The sequence below is a fragment of the Anopheles maculipalpis genome, chromosome 2RL (genome assembly GCF_943734695.1).
Source record: "Anopheles maculipalpis chromosome 2RL, idAnoMacuDA_375_x, whole genome shotgun sequence".
Taxonomy (NCBI): Eukaryota; Metazoa; Arthropoda; class Insecta; order Diptera; family Culicidae; genus Anopheles; species Anopheles maculipalpis.
Window position 1 is genome coordinate 5,268,797 of NC_064871.1, and position 20,968 is coordinate 5,289,764.

The 20,968-nt window shown below is 47.9% G+C and overlaps 3 protein-coding genes across 4 annotated transcripts in view; 1 reads left to right on the forward strand and 2 right to left on the reverse strand.

Annotated features, from left to right (window-relative positions):
* Positions 1-20,968, reverse strand: part of LOC126559214 (UPF0687 protein C20orf27 homolog) — a 462,937-nt gene that overhangs the window by 209,674 nt on the left and 232,295 nt on the right. The gene's annotated exons all lie outside the window — the stretch shown is intronic.
* The window catches only part of LOC126558950 (dihydropteridine reductase), a 374,118-nt gene that overhangs the window by 128,882 nt on the left and 224,268 nt on the right, over positions 1-20,968 (reverse strand). The window lies entirely within an intron of this gene.
* The window catches only part of LOC126557274 (nuclear receptor subfamily 2 group F member 1-B), a 69,678-nt gene that overhangs the window by 3,635 nt on the left and 45,075 nt on the right, over positions 1-20,968 (forward strand). For both annotated transcript variants that reach the window (XM_050212985.1, XM_050212987.1), the window contains exon 2: positions 13,422-13,571. In XM_050212985.1, the coding sequence (XP_050068942.1) occupies positions 13,422-13,571 (150 nt within the window). The remainder of the gene's footprint in view (positions 1-13,421; positions 13,572-20,968) is intronic.

A 20,968-nucleotide genomic window follows, 5' to 3' on the forward strand; every position in this document is an offset into this window, starting at 1 on the left:
GGACAACGTTCTAATCTAAGCCTCAAAATTGCGTCACCACGTGCAAATATGATACACTTACAATAATAATGATCATTATGTAACGGATCTGGCCATCCTTCCGGAAGTCTGGAGAGAGGATGGCTTTATTCGCACCTTTCGCAACAACCAAGGACCTCGAAGGGTGTGTGTGTGTTTGTGCGTTTGTCTCGGCCTTTTTGAACCCGACGGAAGTGAACCGGTTTTGGGTCTTCTAAATCCATTCACAGTTCGCAGGGTTTCAGGGCTGTTTGGTGTGTGATTTAAAAAAAATGCTAACAAAATATGGCAAAACCTGAACACAGGCACAGGGGCCTTCTCCTGTGAGCGAGAAGGATGAGAAGCGAAGATCACGCAAGGATCATGCGTTGGAAAAAAACGGGGAAATAAAACCAGTAGCATCCAGTCAGCACACGATTGATGATGATATGATCTTGCTGATCCCCGCCGGCATGATTCGTAACTGGCATTCTTCCTCACAATTCGGTTGGTTGGTTGTGTTGCCGCGTCCTTGCAATCCTAGCCGACTGGTCAAATGTCAAGCAGCATCCACAGTCAATTAATCGTAAAGCGAGCCTTACCGGGGGAGATTCAATTTAGGCTTGCTAACCTGTTTTTTTTTGAATAACTAGTTCTTCCGCATACGCTTTGGAGTGTTTTTCCTTCTATAACAACAATTTCCACGCACGCATTCAACCCTTTTCACTGTTGAGTCTCTTAAAACACAGCCTCACCGCCGCACGACCGTTGATAATGGACTCGGACACATCCAAATGACGGACGCACGGCCACAGAAATTAAAACAGGGGGAAAAACTGAAAACTAATCAATAAAGTCACCATCGTTTGCATGGCTTTTTTTTAACAAACCTTCTCTGTGTACGATCACCACCCATAAAAATTGGTTCCCGGGTGCGATGATGATGTTGATGAACATGTCCGTACACCGTGCGCGCAGCACAAGCGTAACTGGCGTAAAATAATTTCAAAAAATAGTTATCTTCCACCAGAGAGCCTGCCAACCCGGCCGGCCGGGAAGGTAAAAACGGTTTACGGCACGTGTCCAAGGTGGTTCGGGGGTTTTGTTGTTGAGGCACAAATGAAAACAAAACAAAAAAAACTCACTAACCTTCCACGGGCGCCATCATATGGTGAAGGTGTTGTGACCATCGTTGGGCATCACGCCGGTCAGCAGGTCAATTGCGTATTTGCTGTCGCAAGGGTTTATGGTGCACAATCCTTGGCACTGAATGTGCGCCCTCTTCTTCTCAGCTCTACCGTGTCTAGAAGCATATTGTGCGAAGCAGCATGGCGAGCGCACTTTACGGCATCTATTTTTATGAAGTACGTTATGAGTCGGGCACCAAACACCCGCCACGTAACCGGTTACGCGTTTTACAGATACGCCAAATAGCGCTATTTGTCGAACGTGACATAAATGCAGTCGTTTTCGGGCTAATTTTCCTCTATTAGCAGATTAGATACGCAGATCACTCCATCCTGTTGTTAGATGATTTTGTGGTGTGCTGGTCGATCGTTCAGACATATGGGGTAGTTTAAAAAGATTGATCGGGGACACTACGAAACTACGAGACTGCAAGCTTTCCCTATCGAACTTCACAAACTAAAACCCACAGACCCAAAGACAGAACATTCCCAGCGCAACAGCACAACCCGGCATCACCCGGCCGATTATTATTATTACATGCCACTGATAACAAGCAGCGCCGTGCGTCGTGTCTCCGGACATTCCGGATATGTTCACCAAAAAAAAAAAAAACGCCTGTGCCCGACGAGAGTGTGTCAGTTTACAAACAACCGCGTCGTGTGCTCTCATTTTCCCAGTGCCAAGCTCCCAGTACCGTCGGGCTACCTAGTCGCGGTCCAAACAATCAGCATGGCGTCAAATGGTGCACGACGGAAAGGAGAATGTTTTGATTTTTTCCAACCATCCCGTCCGAAACACAACCGGCCATTATCGCCCGAACCGCGCAACCCGGAGGCTCTGTGCTTTTCGGATGGGTGGCGCGATAAGCCGGTGTGTGTGTGTGTGTCCGAGGTTCAATTTATGAGTAGCAGCTCTTCCTGCACAGCACCACCTCCACACCTTCGATGGCGGGTTGCCTCGCTTCAAGCTCGCGTTTCAGTCTGCCAGATTCATTACGCGTGTGTGGGGCGATGCCAAATGTACCAGTGTTACCAAGCGTCCGGAGTGTTGTGTGCGTTCGATTTCGATTTCCCAAAGTGCACTGAAATTCATAAATCACTTCTAGAAAAGTAAATAGTTAAACCTCGCTGTAAAGAATTGTCCTGTAAAGCGTTTTTTGTGCCAAGGCTACGGTCGAGGGAGAGTCCGTTCAAGGTCCGTACCAGCTGATCGTCGTTGTTTATGTGCGGCCCTGTATAACTCTGTCCCGCTATCTCTTCCGCAGTGTGGTGCCGGTTTGCTTCCATCAAACGGTGCATAATTGCAGTGTACAGGTGGGTGGTGATTATGAGCATGCAAAAAAAAAAAACGAAACCCACCATCCCCAACGCTTCTGCCTTAGAATCTAGACAGCCGGGGAACTTGCGCCCAAGAATTAAACCATTGTGTCTTCGCTTCTTGTGCGTTATGACTATCTCTCCTTCGACTCATCAACCCTGGGACCAACGAACTTTACCGGCATAATGTTGTTGTTTTGCAAGTTCCACCCCTGGGGAAAGGAAAATTTACACCAAACATGCAACTACATTCTCCATAGATTATCTTCATCTTCCTTTCGGTACATCAAGTACCTGGTGTTTTGCTGTTCGAAACCATTCCCGTTTTGTACGCTGCTTTACGGTGCCAATCCGGGTGCTGCTTGTAGCAACAAATTAATTACCAAACAAAGTAATCGCGTTGCATTTTCTCGCCCCACAAAAACACAATTTCACACTACGGGCGCATAAAGATCCAGGCTGCTTTCTGCTTTGATCCGTTCCGTTACCGAAGGTTGGCTGTTGTTGTTTTGCGCTTGGATAACTTCCTGCGCTGCACGGAAGTTATGCAACCCGCACTCCCCCGTTTGGAGCGAATGATATCTCTGCAGATAGCGAAATGAATCACCAAAAGGTGCAAAAATTGTGCAACAATCACGCCGTAATCTTCACACACGGGCGTCGGCGGAATGTTCCAAATTTCTTGAGAATGGGAGATTCTCCGATTTTCTTCCAATTTCTTGGTAGCTGGTGCTACTTTCCGTCCTTCATTTATGAGCTTCCCTAATTCGGCTAATTAGCCATAACTGTCCACCACTGCTTGCTTGCCCGGCGTCCGGCAGGGGTGTCCGCTCTTTCTTGCGAACTCTTCACCCGACCATGACCGTTTTTCCCGGCGGCTTTCCTTGCCTTAAGTCTTGCCGACATTCTGCGGAAATTGCTCAACCGTTTTATTAGGGCGACCAGGTTCTTTCGCTTTCATATCAAGCATCTCACGTTTCAAAGACACTCAGACAGAGGTACCGGCGAAAAAAGGAAGCTACAGAAACTGGGCCACCAGACATACTCACCAAACGAACCACGCATTGTGGCGCCAGCTGGACACGCAGTTGGGTCCTCAAAAAGAAAATCATTATAATACCATAAAGCACACACGAATCGGCAACGCACGTCGCACCCAATTAAAATCAACACATCGTTACGGGACCTGTACGCCTGGAGAACAGGAACAATTCGTCACGAAATCATCGCAACAATCCGTTTGCCCCCAAATTGCCTAATGTGGACTGATTGCCATTGTTGCGAATACAATCGATACCGTGCACTCGCTCTCTTACAGAGATTTCGTACCAGAAAGAGCCGCGTTAGAGATTCCCGTACCGGGGTGTGCACCCTTTTAATGGCTCCAACCCCTTTAATACCGAGCGGGTCATCTGACGCTCTCCAGAAACGGGTCAGTGCGCCAGAACGAGGTGTGCAATCGGGTCGCTCAGGGGTCAGCCGGGTGGAACGACTCCACGACAGAAAGGGAATTGGGTGGTTTTTATTAACTATTAACCTCAATCGAGATGATCGGCGCTCGAGAGGATGCTGCACGAGCACACCCGATAGAAAGAGAGAGACTCGGGTCGGTGGAAACTCACGCGACTACAATTTCCCGCTCCACACCATCATCGCGCATCCAACACTATCGAATGCCGGGATCGATCGATTTTCGATTTTAATCCAGCTGCCCCACGATCGGGGACGGTGCGATGGGAATAAGGAAATCTCTGGCCACGAGACGCTCTTGCACACAAGATGAAGTGAGCAAAAATCGTGACCTACTCGTGCCTGCGATCAGCTAACCTCTACTCTATATCGCCTTCTTCTCCAAAAATCACTCTATAAGACACCGGGAAGGGAACGCATAAGTAAATGCCGTTTTTTTGTTGTTGTTCTGTGACTCTTCCTTCTACTTTGGTTAGGTCAGGTCGATTTTCACACACACACCCTGTTTATCCCTGTTCGATTCACCACGTGCTTCCTCTTCACAATGTTATTGTTTTGCTTTTTCCCCATTTACATCTACATGATGTATAAATCCTTCTCCATTTTCATCAACTGTTTGCGCGTGATGATGAGTGGAGACTCTATTATGGCTTTTCGTCGCCGCGATCTGCGCGCGTCGATCAATCCCGCCGCCACCCACACGGGACAGAACGAACCACTTCAAACTACACCACCGATGATACTTCTTTTCCTTCGCTTATTAATAATGTGACGTTGGTGGCGTAGATTGGGGGAATGGCGAGAAAGGGGAGAGACTCCAACACAACTCCCCATCACCATCACCGACCCTTTTTTTTTTGCTCTTCGTGATTGCGATCCGATCATTATAGATGTTTGAGCTGATGATGATGATGATGATGAAAACGATCAATATAATCAGCTGCCATCATCATCACCGGGCCCTTAATAGTGATTCTTCTTTTATCGTTTGCTGATAATTATAATGAGACCAAAGAGGTGCGCTTCACAAAGGGGAGAGACTAGCCATCCAGCATCGATTCCCCGTTTTGGTCGTTTGCTTAAATTTCTTAACTAACAACAATCAGAACGTCAAATCAAATTGAATCATATTGAACTTCGTTCCAGTGTTCGGTTTGTGTGCGTTGTTCATTGCCGGATTCTTAAATTGATTTTAATTAACGTATACGTGCTGTGCTGAATGCATTCCCCCGTTGGTAGATACAGCAGCAGTTCCGTTTGTGACTCGAAGACAGCGCATCCTACCATAAAGCCTTCACTTGTCCACGATCCACCCTGTTGCATCAATCCCTCGGTGATGGTGTGCGTGTTGGAGCTTTTTTTTTTTCAAGAGGCACACTATTTTTAGCGATGTCTTTATTGCGCGACTATATTCCACCCATACGTCCCAGGCCCCATGTCGTCCGTGTCTTAGCGATAGATGGTGTTGAAGATTCGATCCCATGATTAGCATCTCGCAACTGATCGAACGGAGCGCGGGCGAGCGGACGCCAGCGACAAGAGAGTGGCACAGCACCCAACATTGTGGTACGAGGACCACTTGTGCCCTACAAAAAAAGAAGAGGAAGAAGAAGAAAACAACAAGTGATGTTAATTCCATCGATGATGACACTTCAACAAACAGCTACAACGCTTTACCTGTTTGGTGGCTGCAGCACGCTGTGCGACTGACAATCCGTTTTCCTTTCGGATTCGGGCTCTTTAGTGCTTTTTTTTTCTTCTTCCAGTGACGACATTTTAACCCATTCCCATACACATGGTTCGATCTGAAAGTGATGGAAAGTTAAATAGAGTTATTGAACATTGGGACGAGCACAACATACATGCTTACGGGCGGCTGTGCTGTATCGGTCGTGTATTCGCAACACTGTTTACCCGACGGATGATTTACGTGTGTCTCGGGGTTTCCTTGTTTGCTTTCGTTTCCATCTGCTAGGGGGTTGGCTAATGAAAAACTTTCCCCAATATTTGAGAGGCGGTGTAGAATATTACCGTTGCCCATATGGGGGTGGGTTTATGGGTGGTTCGTTGGGCTATTTTCATGTTGCACGATCGGACGGACGGACCTGTTTTCTTCATCCCGCAAGGAAAGATGATTTATTCGCCATAAGTCTTAGCGGTGATGATATTGTTTTACTACCAAATTATTTGTACTTACTAACAAAGCTGAGAAATGTCCCTTCTAAAGATGAGCCAATGCAATGTAAATAAGCAACAGAAAATTCAGAACACCTTCACGGCGATCTGATTTTCCGAGCGGTAAGCAAATCCCAGATTTCCCCCGAAAAGGCCAAAGGTTACTCAAACTCCTCTCAAGTCTCCCGTTCCGTAATTCGATAATTATCGCCATGTTTGCCAATTGCAAGACACACAAAACACACCCCGAACACACAGCCACTGCTTCACTGCTTGGACAGAAACCAAACCCGCTCTAGAGCCTGGGAACTTGAGCGTTCCTCGTTCGGCGATTCCAATTTTAATTCTACCCTCGTCCGAATGGTGCGCGCGCGAGCACACACACACACACGCTCTTCGCTCTAGCAATCGATTTTAATTCAATATTATTTTGTTGCTCGTTGAGCATACCCTAGAGACGGGAAGGCAAGCGCAAGCTGCCCCACGGCCCCATACAATCCCCTGCAGGGGTAGAGTAGCCAGTAGATCGAAGCTCCCGTCGAGACTGGTCAAAGTATTCGGGAAGATAATAGTCCGGTAAGTCACCGGCAAACGGCGAACCCTTTGCGCGCGGGGAATCGATCGGAAAACTGGCAGTGCACCCCATACCTCCCCCACCCCCAGCGGTGCATTCTCCGGGTATCGTACGATGCGAAATTCGTCTTCCCGTGTCTGGTCAAGTCATTTTTCGGTGAAGCGCGCAACGGTTCGAAACGGTGGGAAGTTCGTCGGAAATAAACTCATAAGTACCTGCAAGTCGTGATCTTATTCTTTATGCATCTTTGGCGAGGAGCGAACTTGCTGCGAGTTGGCCGCGAACGGTACGGATAAGTGAAGGAGCGGAAAAGAAGAGGCTCAGGAAACCAGGAAATATCTCGATGCGATCGTTGCGGTGAGGAGGCCCATGCTGCGCGATCGGCCTCGTACAGTGTCGCACGGTTTCGGGCCAGAAAGCGTTTGGCGTTCGGTGGCTTGGAGAGCCTTCCCCTCCCAATCGGTGCATTTCCCGGGAACCCTTGCGGATAACGGTTTAATTATGTTTTAAAGCAAGCGCAAGAACGTACGGATGAACCACAGCGCCGGTAATAGGGTTAATGAAATGATTTCGAGTAGGTGGATGAAGAAGCACTGCACTGCAGTTGTGCAGATGTGGTTGGGCAGACTCCTTAAAACACACACACACACCACAAAACGATCGCTCGCTAAACGCCGATTCGCTCAACGATCACAGAACGTTAAAGAATTAAATCGCAGTACGAGCCCTAGAAGGGTGCACAATCACAATGTGTTTCAGCTTTTTTTTTCCGCGTGCGCGCGCGCGCCTTCGCTCCTTCTGTTCTTGTCCTTTCAGTCCTTTACCACCACGCGTTCCATCCAAGATCGGCGTGTGCGCGCGCGCGACCCCATCTCGCACACACATATTCGATCTTCTCGACGCAAGCGACCCCCGATCGTCGTCTTATCTCGGCGCATCGATCGAAAAATAATTTATTATTTCATATGCCCCTTTTTATTAACTGCTGCACGACTGCACTCTGCCTCTCGCTTATCTTTGTACCCTCCCTGCAAACACCATGGACCCGGCTCCTTCCCCACCCTGGCTGTAAAGAAATTGCTTTTCAAGCTCCTCCGGCACCAACTGGTGAATGAAGGCTTTAGGATGATCGTGTTTACTTTCCGTGGTCGCAGTTTGCGGCGGATAAGCGGCCCATGATCGATCGTTCGCTGACGGACGCCTTCGAACCGTGCCTGGTACATACGTCCCGTCGTCGTCGTCGTCGTCGGTTGCTTTCGATGAGTGGAAAATTATAAGATGGGAAAAATTTTCACCCTCCCAGATAACAACACGGACAATGGAGAAAAGGTGATGTCGCTTGCCAGTTTTGTCGGCGCTTTGTATCGGTTGCAAGGCGCGGTACAAATTGTTCGGCGTCGCATCAGCAGTTTATCCTCCCTTCCCCGGGCAGTGATCGCAGTATGATTTGGTTTATCAAACAATTTGGATGATTAAATCGGTTAATCACTGTCTACGTAGTGATAGTTGTCGCACGTGACACTTATTTGAAAGCATTCCTTTGCTTGATTTAACGAACTCCGAGGTCATGCCAGCCATATAATGGACGTAGTCGATCGAAGGAAGCTTCAAGGAAGAGGTAGGGAAGACATTTTCGCATTCGTATTCTAACATTTTCTAGCTAGAGAAGCTTAAGATGCTTGTTCGAGCAAAAATATGACTTGAAGATGTCGTATTTTACATGTACATTTTACCAAAAATGTATCCATCGGAAGTATTTTAAAAATAACAGATCTCGCTTCCAATGTCCACTGCAGCCAGATGCTAAATTATCTGGCATCAATTTCAGGCACTGATTTTTAATCAAATGCAATTCAATTAAACCTTCATGTACGTCACTCGGTCACACAACTGACAACCGGATGACCACCATCGACGGTTGAAAAGTATAGAAGTGTTTTACATTTCTTCACTCCACATTCTGTGGTGTCGTCGCACACGCAGGGTAAAGTGAAAAACATCGAAAAAAAAAGCCCGCCACCAGAGCACAAAGTTCTGTAACGCGTGCGGCGGCAGTTGTTGTGCATGCAAATTTATGCAAAATTATTTCCTGTTAAGCATTCGGGCTATAAAACGCGCGCCACTGTAACACCCTCCACACCAAACCACCGACACAGTCGACTGGGGCGCGTTGTTTGATATCGTTGGAGATATCGAAGGCGGTGTTGCAAGCGTAACCCACACGAACCTTGGCCGTTGGCCAAATTTTAGAATCCTGACGACTCATTCATCCCGGTGCGGGTGCATTGATCGGGCAGGGGGGAGGATCCTGAGTTAACTCACCCTTACCGGAAAATTGCCAACGGGGGCCACTGGAGACTGAAGCCAAGGCTAGTTACATGGCTACAATGTGTGACCGACTCTCCTTGCATAGTTTATGAATAATGTATTCATACATCATATGCTCCTACCCTTATCTCTTCACTCTACCATGTGTGAGTGTGTTTTTGCAACAACAAAAATTCCAACACCCCTTTTTTACCCCGCCGGGCAAGCTAGCACACGGATGGAAAAGTATTCTAAAAGTATCCTTCTAAAAACTGTCACGATTTTTCTTCTGCCCCAAGTCCCACTGTAGTGGGAAACCGTCGGGCCATAACTGAAAGGTGGCGAAGGGTTCATAATCAATTATCTTCCAACGAACCACAAAATTATCTCGTTATGCATCCAATCCGCCCTCTCTGCTGGCGAAGAAACTCCGACACATCCGGGATCCGATACGCTCGCCCAGTGTGCCCTCGGGACATGTGGCTCTGGTGCTGTTGTTCGCCCTGGCACCAATGGCTGCGTGGGTGGACCGAGAACGGAGATTCACTTACGTCCGGATCTAGATAAATAGGTGTATCATCGGGATTTTTTAATTTAATTATCCCGATTCCTTTGCCCGCCGGCAGTACCCATGTATGGATGATGGTACGAAAGCGCGAAATGGAAGGAAGAAGTGTAGAACTTAGTGTGGGACTATTTAGATATGGTCTAACCGGTCAGAGGCTTTTGTGTTTCATTTCCAAACAATCGTAACATCTTCAAACGTGCAATTTTGCAATAAGACTTTAACTTTCGAGAGCTTCATCTGAGTATCGCGAGCTATAAAATCTTTAAGAGGGGATTTATTTATCCGAAAATTGGAGTAAAGAATTGACAGGCATAAAAACAAACAATTCTGATTGCTTCTGGTATCGAAAGCCTAATCTCATCAACTTCAAACAACGCAATTCCGACAGATTGTTTGCAACGCTCATCAACAACACCGATTACAAGACTTTCCACCGGCACAGCACCCTCTCTCCCATGTGTAATGTGCTACAAATTGAGCGTTAATCTTAAATTAAGCAATTCCCATCGATGCATCGTCGGTGCAATGACCACCGACTGGATGAGGTTTTTTTTTTTTTGCAGCGGGACGTGCCAAACGAACCGTACACCTCAACCACCGCCAACCGGTGCAACAGTAATCGGTGTGCAGACTCGATTGCATTACATATTAGGTAGGTGCATTATGAGTGCCGCTGCTGCACGCTGCAACAGTACGCTGCACACTCTAATTATCCCAGAACGCACCCGAGGGACTCTCACATCAACAACCTCCAATATCACAGTGCGCCCTCAGAGAGTAATGAGATAAATAATGAGAACCACCGATCGCGCCGGTTTCACGCTTAGACGTCAGTTATTTAAATTTCAAACCTACTTACACATTCGCACCGAGAAGAAGCATGAAGGTGTACAGTTTTCGGTGGTTTTCTACACGCTTTGATCTACTCCGACGACCTCCCCGGTAGAGCAGAGCGCCCTTGTGAGGTTCAATAATGAAGTGACCCCAACGGAGGCGAGATGTAATTGAAGAAACAAAATCTTCGTCACTGTGAACAGCATCCGGATACCGTCCGAAGCTACCGGGTGGGTTCGATACGTTCAGTCATAAGCTCGCTCCGCCTTTCGCACACGGTTCTTCACTCTTCATCATTACATATTATTATGATTATATGCAGATTGTGTCGGTACGTGCGTCGATATTCGGAAGCGCGAAACTCGCTGTTTGTCCCGCAGGCAGAAAAGTCCCGCGCTGCGCGAAGATCCAGATCTTGCCCCAGCTGGTCGCGAACCTGACCGAACCTTGACCACGTGATTGCATGGGGGGCCGCGTTCATGGTTCGCAAACGCTAATTTACGTAGGGAAGAAGTGAAGATCCGTTAATATCCCATTACGATGGCGAGGCGGCATCCATCCATGATGCCGTGTGTCCCGGGCCCCAGTCCCTTGTGATGTTTATGCTTAACGTCAATTTTATTGTTTTTCCTCCATTCGGCATGCATAGGAATGAGCTTTGATTTATAGCCTTCACAGCGAAACTCCCCGTTCCTGATTGATCCTTTGCACACGCGGTTATACGCTGGTGGCGGTGGTGGTTTGTGGTTTAAAAATTGAAATTCATATTCGTTAAAGTTCGTGCGTAAAAGTGCACAACCAAAGCACGGAACTCGGTTGGACACTGCATGACCAACCGGCTCCACAGAGTCCTCCCCCTGTCGGTATCCGTAGTGAGTTGTTATAACTCAATTTATCACCCATTTTAACCAAAACCGCGATTCCCAACACCGAACCGAATCGGAAACAATTGTCTTCGAAGTCTCGCCGCTCCGGTGTCCTCTGGGGGATTTATCCGACTGCTTCCTAGTTTGCTTCTGGGTGGGTTTCGAAATTTACGATGCACTCTGTTGCATGCTGCCCGTACCACGCCATACGAAACGAGTTGAGGTGAGTGTCAATTAGACACGACTGCCAATGCCGTACCCAGCGAGAAAGAAAGAACCCGCCGCCGGAAGAGAAATTTATGCTTCTCCGCAAATCAATCTGTCGAAAATGAAACTTTACCTTTTTACGATCTTTCCCAGGCCGCGAGTGTGTGTGTGTGTCGGCTGTTACGGTTGCAAGTAAAAAGGAGAAGAGGTTATTGGCCCCCTACAAGTCGCCTTAGAACGAGGCCATATCTATTCTAGAACCGAGCAGACCTAGCACGACGTGCAAAGTCTTTGCTTTTGGCGAACAAAATGCATCAACAGACTCATCCACCCGATGGTCTAACGCTTCTGGCTCGGATTTGATGGCAAAATGTTATGCAAATGGATGTGAAACAATGCTGTATCCCTCCACTCTAGCGAGCCTTGGCGTCATAGGGAAAGTTTTTCTTTCGACAAAATGACCACATACTCCGCCTAAATACGCACAATGTGCTACTGGCCTGGCATACAATCGTTCCCTGGTAGACGTAGCGAAGAAGAAACTGTCAGTGCATTGTTTGGTAGCCATTCAAATGCACCCCGGAATGCAATTCGTCTATTCGTGCTTCATATTTGATTCAACACACAGCATCAAATCACCATCATTGTTGGGTCCTTTTGCAACATTTGTTTGAGGTTGACGTAAAGAATAAAACATAAAAACAACCCTAGCGAGCAATCCTGCGTAATGTAGACATTCTTTCCCGTCAGCAGGAGTCCCCAGCGCTCTGGCGCACGGCAACCATTTCGACGACTTGCCCTCGGGCGGAGTAAAAACGAGCAAGGATATACGGGAACGGGAATTGCTCCTAATTAATAGGACCCACCCGGGAGCGATTTGGTTACAATGTTACCGTTACCGCCTTCTTCCCATTGAGACGTCCCGTGGACTCCTCCACCCCTCATGAGCAACCGGTTGTTCCCGGTGAACGATTCCGATTGTTTGACAGTTTATCAGGATCAGCCCCCTTTTTCTTTACTTGCCAAAGAATGGGCACCATGGTGTGTGTACACGTTTCTTTAGTTCGATTTATATACTGCTGGAATGCGCAGGATAAATGCTTCGCAAGGAATTGTTCTTACTGTGCGACACTGCTAGCCTAAGAAGGATTGAAGCGCAAGAAAGTAACAAAAAAAAATACACTACAAATTGCTCTCATTCCCAACGGCAGGAGACCGCAAGAAGGTTGGCAAGTTCGCCAGGTTCGGTTCGTTACCTTGATGGATGATTAAAATGTTCCCAACTGGAGCACCAGTAGGTGTAGAGCTTTGCGCTTGTCCGGAGCACATGGCACGTGAAATCGTATCGAGTCATTATCGAGCAAGAACCCCCCCGCCCACTGTGCATAAAAGCCGCTACTTTCGCCGCCAAAGATCATCGCTCACTGATACGGTAAGATGGGCCGGCACACAGCCGGTAAGTGAGCGACCGCGGTCACTTCGGCTAATTACGCCGACAGGGAGGTTAAACTAATTAATCTTCCCACGAAAAAAGGCCAAAAGCTTATACCCGCCCTTCTTAACACACTTATTGGATGGTGGGTCGGGATTGGTAGGTTGGATGGTGGCGGTGGCGCTAAAATATACGCCCCTTGAAAGCTGGTCCTGATCGCACCATCCTGATGGGCAGCGAAAGTCAGCTAAATAGCTTCATCCATCGATCAGAGCACTCCGCTAGAGAGCCACACATCCACTTGCGCCGTAATCGATCGACATTTGACCAGCCGCCGGCACTGAGAGAGAGAGACCCCGACCCACACGTGTTGATGTCGTTAATCTGTGTATGAAAACTTAAATTGTCTAGCGTAGTCTCGCGTTCAAGTTCTCGAGCTGCTCCTCCTAACTAAAAATTCGTTTCACTCTTCCTCTCACCTTCGCAGGCTGTAAATCATTCTTCAAACGCTCAGTACGACGGAATCTCACCTACTCCTGCCGGGGCAATCGGAATTGCCCGATCGATCAGCACCACCGAAATCAGTGTCAGTTCTGTCGACTACGAAAGTGCCTCAAAATGGGAATGCGACGTGAAGGTAAGTCTGCAAACAAAACACAAAAACCCATCTACACTTCTGTTCATTTTTGTATCCTACTCGTAACCACGCCATGACATAATAAGAGTCGCTACCGCCAGTCTTGTAAGTTTTGTAGGTGTTTCACTTCTAGATAATTAGATTCGCTGGTTTGTGTCCCCCTTTTTCTTTTCGCTAGTTTTGTTTTTTACACACAAGGGGAAGAAGCCATGGTAGAAGCCTTCCTTCATTCTGCGTGAAGCAACACCACCAAAAGCCGTTACCGCATTCGCACGTCGCAAGTGACAAACGATGTCAAACAGTTGTCCCGTGTAGGTTGAAGCGTTATCGTCATTGACACGGGAAGGTTGCTGTCTAAATTGCGACATCGTTGTACAATTCTTCTAAACCCTAAGAAAACTTCGATCGATCGAAGGCTTCGCGCAGCTCGCAGCCATCTCTTTAGAGCCTCCCTGACACCATCTGCAAGAAATCGCGTCTGAGAATTCATTCAATTAGTCTTTTAGGCCCAAAGTACCATACTGTTTTGATGCGAGGAAGCATTGTTGTGCTTTTTTTCCTCGCATAATCACCCCGCGGGTGGGGAGAGTCCCGACGAACCAAACCTTAACCCTTCCATTATTGGCCGCGGGCGAATAATGCGTGCGTTCGGGAGTATCGTTAAGTAATTACTGTTTTTCTCAAGAATCGTTACGGCTACACACTTTTCTGAAAGGCGGCAACAATAATATCGTTTCCACGTGAACGCCACGGCAAGGCGTCATGCCAAGAAGAAAAGGACCCAGCAAGCGATTGTTCACCGCATGAGCTGCAGCAAAGCGCACGATTTGTCCTTAGGAATTCTGCTCTATTTACCCTAGCGCATGGCTAAGGGTAGCTGTTGCAAGTTTTGTTGTGATTTTTTAAAGAAGTAATTGACTTCTTTTTCTCATCGAAAGTGCACCCGAATCAGCTCCTCGATTGTTACAGTTGGCACACAACATGCTTGACTTTGTTTGGTTATGCTTCCGGGAGAGTTCAAATCGATGAGAACGATTGATCCCATCAAGTTCCCAGGTGAGCCGTTCGAAGAGATATCATCAAGTACATGTCCCGCTGCTTGGGCGAGAAATCAATTGAACTTAAAGGATCCTGCCGTATGACCGGATCGTGACACTCAAAACAACTGCGTGTCAAGACGGGAACAGTTATTTAAGTGGCTGCACGTCAAAAATGTGCTTCCTCATATGCGATTTTCTTATTCCGCTTTTGGACTCCATTGGACTTAAATTGGAATGCGTAACGGAAATTTTCATGTCATGGCTGAGCATTTTCCTGTGGCGCAGTAAAAATGGACGATGATTTATGAAATCGTTATGATTTTTAATATTTAAAACAAATATACCCGTCTTAAAACACACACACACGCACACTACGAATCCGTTACGCAGTCAGCCCTTCGGATTCGCCAAGAATCAAACGGGAAAAGAAGGGGTTCATGTCTCATTTTCCGTACACAATCCACCACCGTTCACGTGTCTTGCCACCGTTTAGAAACAAAAGATGTTCCTCCCAAAATTTGAACGTCCGAGGATCGAACCAGACATTGCACCGGATCGGCAATGTGTAATATTTGAACTATTCCTAGCCGGACCATTATCTGCAGCTTCGTGGAAGATTTATTGCCCCATTCGGAAGGACGCAGACCCTTCGCAAAGGAAAAATATTACGAAAAATAATCATAATAATGACTGGACAGTGTCCGGCACCGGAACGTTTTACACCGAAAAGGATGACCAGTGTCCACCAGGGCCAGGGTTTTCGGGCTAATCCGCTGAGAAACAAAACCTAGTGGAGTTGTGAGAACCGCCCTTAAAGGTACACCACTGTTCGGTGTTGCGGAGGAACCGGTTTTCCATTTTATCACCCTTAGACCCTTATTGTTCGCGGCGGGAAAACTCTCGGGAGCTTGAGAATCGACCAAGACGAAACTGTCCACCACAGGGTCAGTGTCTTGTCGGCTGGTCAAGACGAAAATCAAGACACTGGAACTGACCGTTGGAATAAATTATAATTCATTAGGAAGGTCGACGGAAGGATGACACGGCCACCAGACGCACTGTTGGCATGTAATCCTTGCCGCACGGGAAAGCACGGGCTGTGAGGCAAACGTACAATTTACGCAAGGATTTACAAACGTTTGCTCTTCCTCCCTGTCGAAGGGTTCACTGATCGGTGGATCGAGGTCACCCGAACGAGCGAACACACACACACGCACACATATCGGTATTTAGCTTGCGGCGAAAAAAAAAGCCGCAGGGCTAGATTGCATCAAAAGATGCAGGGAAAGTTGTTCGGGGTGGTGAAGAATACGGAGAGAAAGGGTCCAACACCAATCGGCTGAAGGACATCACCACCGAGAACAACGGGATTTGGTGTGAAGATTACGGGTTTAGACGTTTTTGTTTCCGTGACGCACGCGTAACGAAGGAATGATTTTCCAAAACGTTGGCCACAATTTGACAGATGACTCTGGTGGACGAAGGTGAAAGTATTGTTCATGCAATCGGATGAATGGCAGCATCAGCGGACTCTTTAAAACGAAGATGAGAAAGTTTTAATAAAATATGTGCCAGAAGAAGAGTTCCTTCCTTCTGCACGTACCACCTACTTTTGAAGTTGGAGCTCCAGTGCCCGATAAATCCGGATCGCACAGAATTACATTTGTACTCACGATCGATTATAAGAAAACGCACATTTTCACACGCTCTGAAGCGCGCAAATCGCACACACCAACCAAAACCGGACCGCATGTCCCATGTTCTCCCGCGCAAGGGGGAGGCAAGACACGATGCCCGATCCATTCCACTCCGCAAATTGATGATTATATTGTTAACAACTATTGGCAAGCCGCGAGGTTCGGCACTCGTCGTTTCCCAATGTCCCGCGGATTGTGCGATGTAATCGAATGAATATGAGCACCGGATAAAGGTGAACGAGTCGGGCGATCGGGATTCGGCATCTGGAACACGACCACCACGGGGAAAGGTGAGATGAAGACAAGGAGAGGCGAAAAAAGCATAAAACATAATCATAAAATAACACTCCTTCACGAATGCCGCTGCATACAAGCCTCAAACATACATTCTTACACGCTCTTACGATCATCGTTGCTCACCTCAACGATGTCGGGTGCTCCAGATCGCCACATACATGAAAAGGCGAATGGGAATCGCGGCCCTGAGCTCACAAGAGCTTCGAAATCTGCGCCCGGAACGAATAAGTTGCCCCGGTGTGTGTGCCAATCGAGTGCTGCAGATCGTCATATTCCCTCGAAACAATCACTCATGCGCTGGTGGGTGGATGATGACGCGCAACGAAAACAACGACGATGATGATGATTATGATGCTGTTTGCTGTGTTCGTGTTTTGGACGATGTTTGAGAGCGTTAAAGTGCGTCGTCCTGCAAAAAGGGTAAAGGATTTCCGAGTGCGTTCGTGTCAAGAACCGATGCGGGATTGGGGGTTGAGATTCTTGGTCCCGGGTACCCCGGGCCTTTCACCACCGACTGGGCAGGGCTTGCTGGTCGCTTATCTGGCTGCTGGGATCGTGTTGGTACGGGAGAGGTTTGTTTGTGGCCTGCCTGCTTCACAAAACCTCGTCCGGATGTGTTTCATTACATCCAAAGCGACATTCAATACAAGCGGTAAGATGCCATGAATGAAAATTCTCTTTGACTGTGCGAGCGAGCAGCACCGCTGAAGTATTCTATTGTGTCGTCAGGCAATAGATAATGGAACAATAGTGCGCGTCGCCTCAAATCGATCAAGACACGCTGATAAGCAGGCCTCAATGGAAGCTGCTCTTTCGACTTTCTCGACCACAAAACCGTTCGAAAAACAGTCGCGTTCCTTCGAGGTACCGGCATTGCTTAGCTAAAAGTTGTCCTCACTCACAACGAAAATCCAACAAACCATCATGCATTCCCAGGTAAACCGTTTGTGTCCACAAAAAGGGACCCGCCACATTACGGGAACTGTTTTGACCACTGGTCATCCGGAATAATCAAACCGTGCGCAACAGGAAGACGACACGACACGCTCAAAAGTGCAAGGACAACGACATTATTCTCTCGTATTCGTTTGGACATTGAACCAAAAGCAAAAAGGGTTAGAACGCTTAGACGACCTTCCAACAAAAAAAAACACCTCAAAGGGCACCGGGGAAAAACTTAATTAAAATAAAATGTCCATTTTTTAAATGACAAAACAGCGTCATAAATAGCGTAAACTTGCCGCTGGCATATCTCACAGCTCACAGGCGACGCTTGCAACCATGCCCGGGATGTCCCAGCCAAGACACCTCTCGGCGATCCCGACAACTATCCGACAAGGAACGGGGTTGATCGGGAAAGCACCGAAAAAAAAAGGATTCATCCTATTTCTCGTGCCCTGCGCCGCGTCAAGAGGTTCGTTTCGGATGCGGACTATGGTCCGCCCTTTTTATTTTCAACTGGTGGCACATTCTCGCTAATGTATCCTTTTTTCCGACCGATACCCGTCATCGCTCTTCAGACCTGGCCCAAAGATTACACAGGAAACCCCTTTTGTCTCTCAACACCTGAAACTAATAAGTGATCATAAATTTGACCTTCGGGCCCAGTACCCCGACCGATACTGTTCCGTGTGCTCGGTCTAGACATCGCAAAGGACCCGAAGCGGTCACTGGATGCCATCGGTGTGGATAGGGGTCGATTCGGCCAAACGCAGCCGGGGGTATTTGCATGGGAAATTGTGCAATTAAGAGGAAAAATGCTGCGAGCCTACCCGATCACGGCACTGAGAAGGACATCCGCCTGAAGGATACATCTTCGGCCGGTGAACACCGTCTACAAGAGTGATGGCAAACGATTAATCAAATTAGGCCCACTTGGGAGGTGGCCGTCAAGTTAAGGGTGGAACGGAATGGGAAATGGCCGTTGATGATGGTGAACTATACGGTATGGAAATTACTAGCGAGCAAACTCTTGAAGCCTATTAAACCTTATAAATAGGTAAAATGATTCGTAAATAGAACAATCGACACGTTACTTTCTTTCAGGCTCATCTCTATGAGCGTGACTGGCGGAATCCATTCTCTTGGAGTCATCCGACACGATACCTTTCAAAATCAAACACCGTCATGATACACGTCTAAACGCCTTCAAAGCCTCGCGGCTATTGAATGCTCAATGAAAAAGGAAACCCGTTACAAATTGTACCTCCAAAATGCAATTTGTTTGGTTGAAGAATTGAACAGCTTCAGTTGCATTTGGACCATGTACCATTTTTGCACAAGCTGGACCTAAGCAATGCGTAACAATCGTCCCAAACCATGACCAATGAAGGTAAAGCTCGTCTATCCTGTCATTTAAATTATGCTTCGTCTTCCCTATTCTCCATTCCGCACACAAAAGAAACCATTATGGGCTCGATTTTGTTTTGCAAATGAAAATCCTGCCGGCTTCGTGCGGGCTTTCGAGGCCCAAAAATTCATCCATGCAAATCATCCCCGAAATCTCGACGGCACACAGGACTGTCTCCTATCGTCTCCTAGTTGAAAGTCTGCATGCACCTAAAACCCGTGTGCGAATGTTTTCTGCGTACGCTTATTATGCAGGACGTCGTCCTGGATGAAAAATCCCGAAAGTCCCAAATCGTCCCTTGTTCGCGAAGCACCACGTCAGTGTCTTAAGTCGCAAAAACGACCAAACAGCAAGAAGATGAGCACGCAACACAACCGCGCTCGTTTGTCTTGCTTTAGTCCAGGCCAAAACACGGTGCGGAACCGACGACCAAGCGTCCCCTTTTTATCTTGTCCCTCTTGTCTAACCGGGGATATGCTCGACTGTGCAGCTTGCGCAATTTTTGGACGACAAAACACACCGCACACTGCACGGCCAGAGTACAAAACGCTCTGGTCGATAATTATCTTGCCTGTCGTCCGTCGTTGGCCGCGCGCATCGTATCTACCGAATTGTTCGGCAGGCCGGATCTAGGCAGAGGTCAGAAATCTAGCGTTGTACACTGCAACGCGCTACACGATGTTCCCTTGTCCCATGGCGAGTACCGAGGGATCGCGCCTGTCTGTCTTGCAGGGCCGTGGTGAGAATCGTGGAGACACACCGACACTGCTACAGCAGCCGCAGCCAGTCGAGGAAAGTATCCGCTTACAGAACCCGCTGCGCTGGGAAAGTGACCGGTACCGATCACTGGGGGAATCGTTTCGTTTACGTATTTCCGTTCCGGATCGGCTCGACAACTGGGGGATCAGGAAAATTAGCCCACTGGACGGCAAGCGTGCGAGTGTGTGCGTGTGTGTTGACTGTGGTCGCATTCGGTGGTTCTGAAACTGATTCGGATATTCGATACTTTTTTCCGCTCTTACACCCTATTGCAGCAGAATTCTTCCCAGACAGTAAAGCATGGGCCCTTGTGTACGCCTCAACCTCACTGTTTGACAGTTCGGGAACACTGAAACATGGACATGGCTCCTGCCATGGAGGGGTTTCGCGAGTAATTTGAATAATTGTTCAAGATGGCGTAATGATATCGGCCGCAGAATCACAACATGCGCACGCCACGCCAGGTATACACCGATGAGCCGATGATACCTGTGATGCCAACTTTGTAGTGAGCGGAGACCGTATGCTATTGCACGAGCACGATTACCGACGCTAAATGAGGTTAACGATGGTGACGCATTCACACAACAACCCCTGTTGAGAGCCGTGGCAAAGATCTGCGCGCGACAGCCAAACCAACGACAGCAAACAATAAGTCAATAGCCAATCATACATCGACACCTTCCTCAGAAAACGTTTGAAATAGTCTTTTTTTTCCCTTAAGACGATCGTTGAAGATCGTTCGATCGCATCATCCTCATCGATAGTCGCTACGTAATAGTGTTCGTGGTCTAAGGCTCGCAAGACAGTTTTGATGCTTCTCTTCACCCCCATTGGGACGCCCTCCCTTCTCTCAATGGGGCATTAATCGCAACACGGCTGACGGCTGAAAGTGGCGACTCGCGCGGGCCACCAAAAAGGTGTCTCGACACCCGCTGCTTTGATTGCTCATTGCTGAGAGCCGTTGTGGTCATCGTTCCATTAGGTGGCGGCTATCAAGCGTGCCGGAAAGCACGTGCCCTAGCGTTTCCCGTTTTTCCACACCCGTCGTGTGCTCTATGGAATGCCTCCTACAGCATGAGATGGCAACTTTACGCCGTCGGCCGGATAAATTCCGACTCCGAACATCATCACATCGGAGCTTCGAGAGATCCGATCCGTTAACATTCTGCTTGCCACACCAACAAATTTGATTACAAGTGTTTATGCTAGCGGTTAAGAATATCGATTAAGCGGGAGGGGGATAAAAAAAAA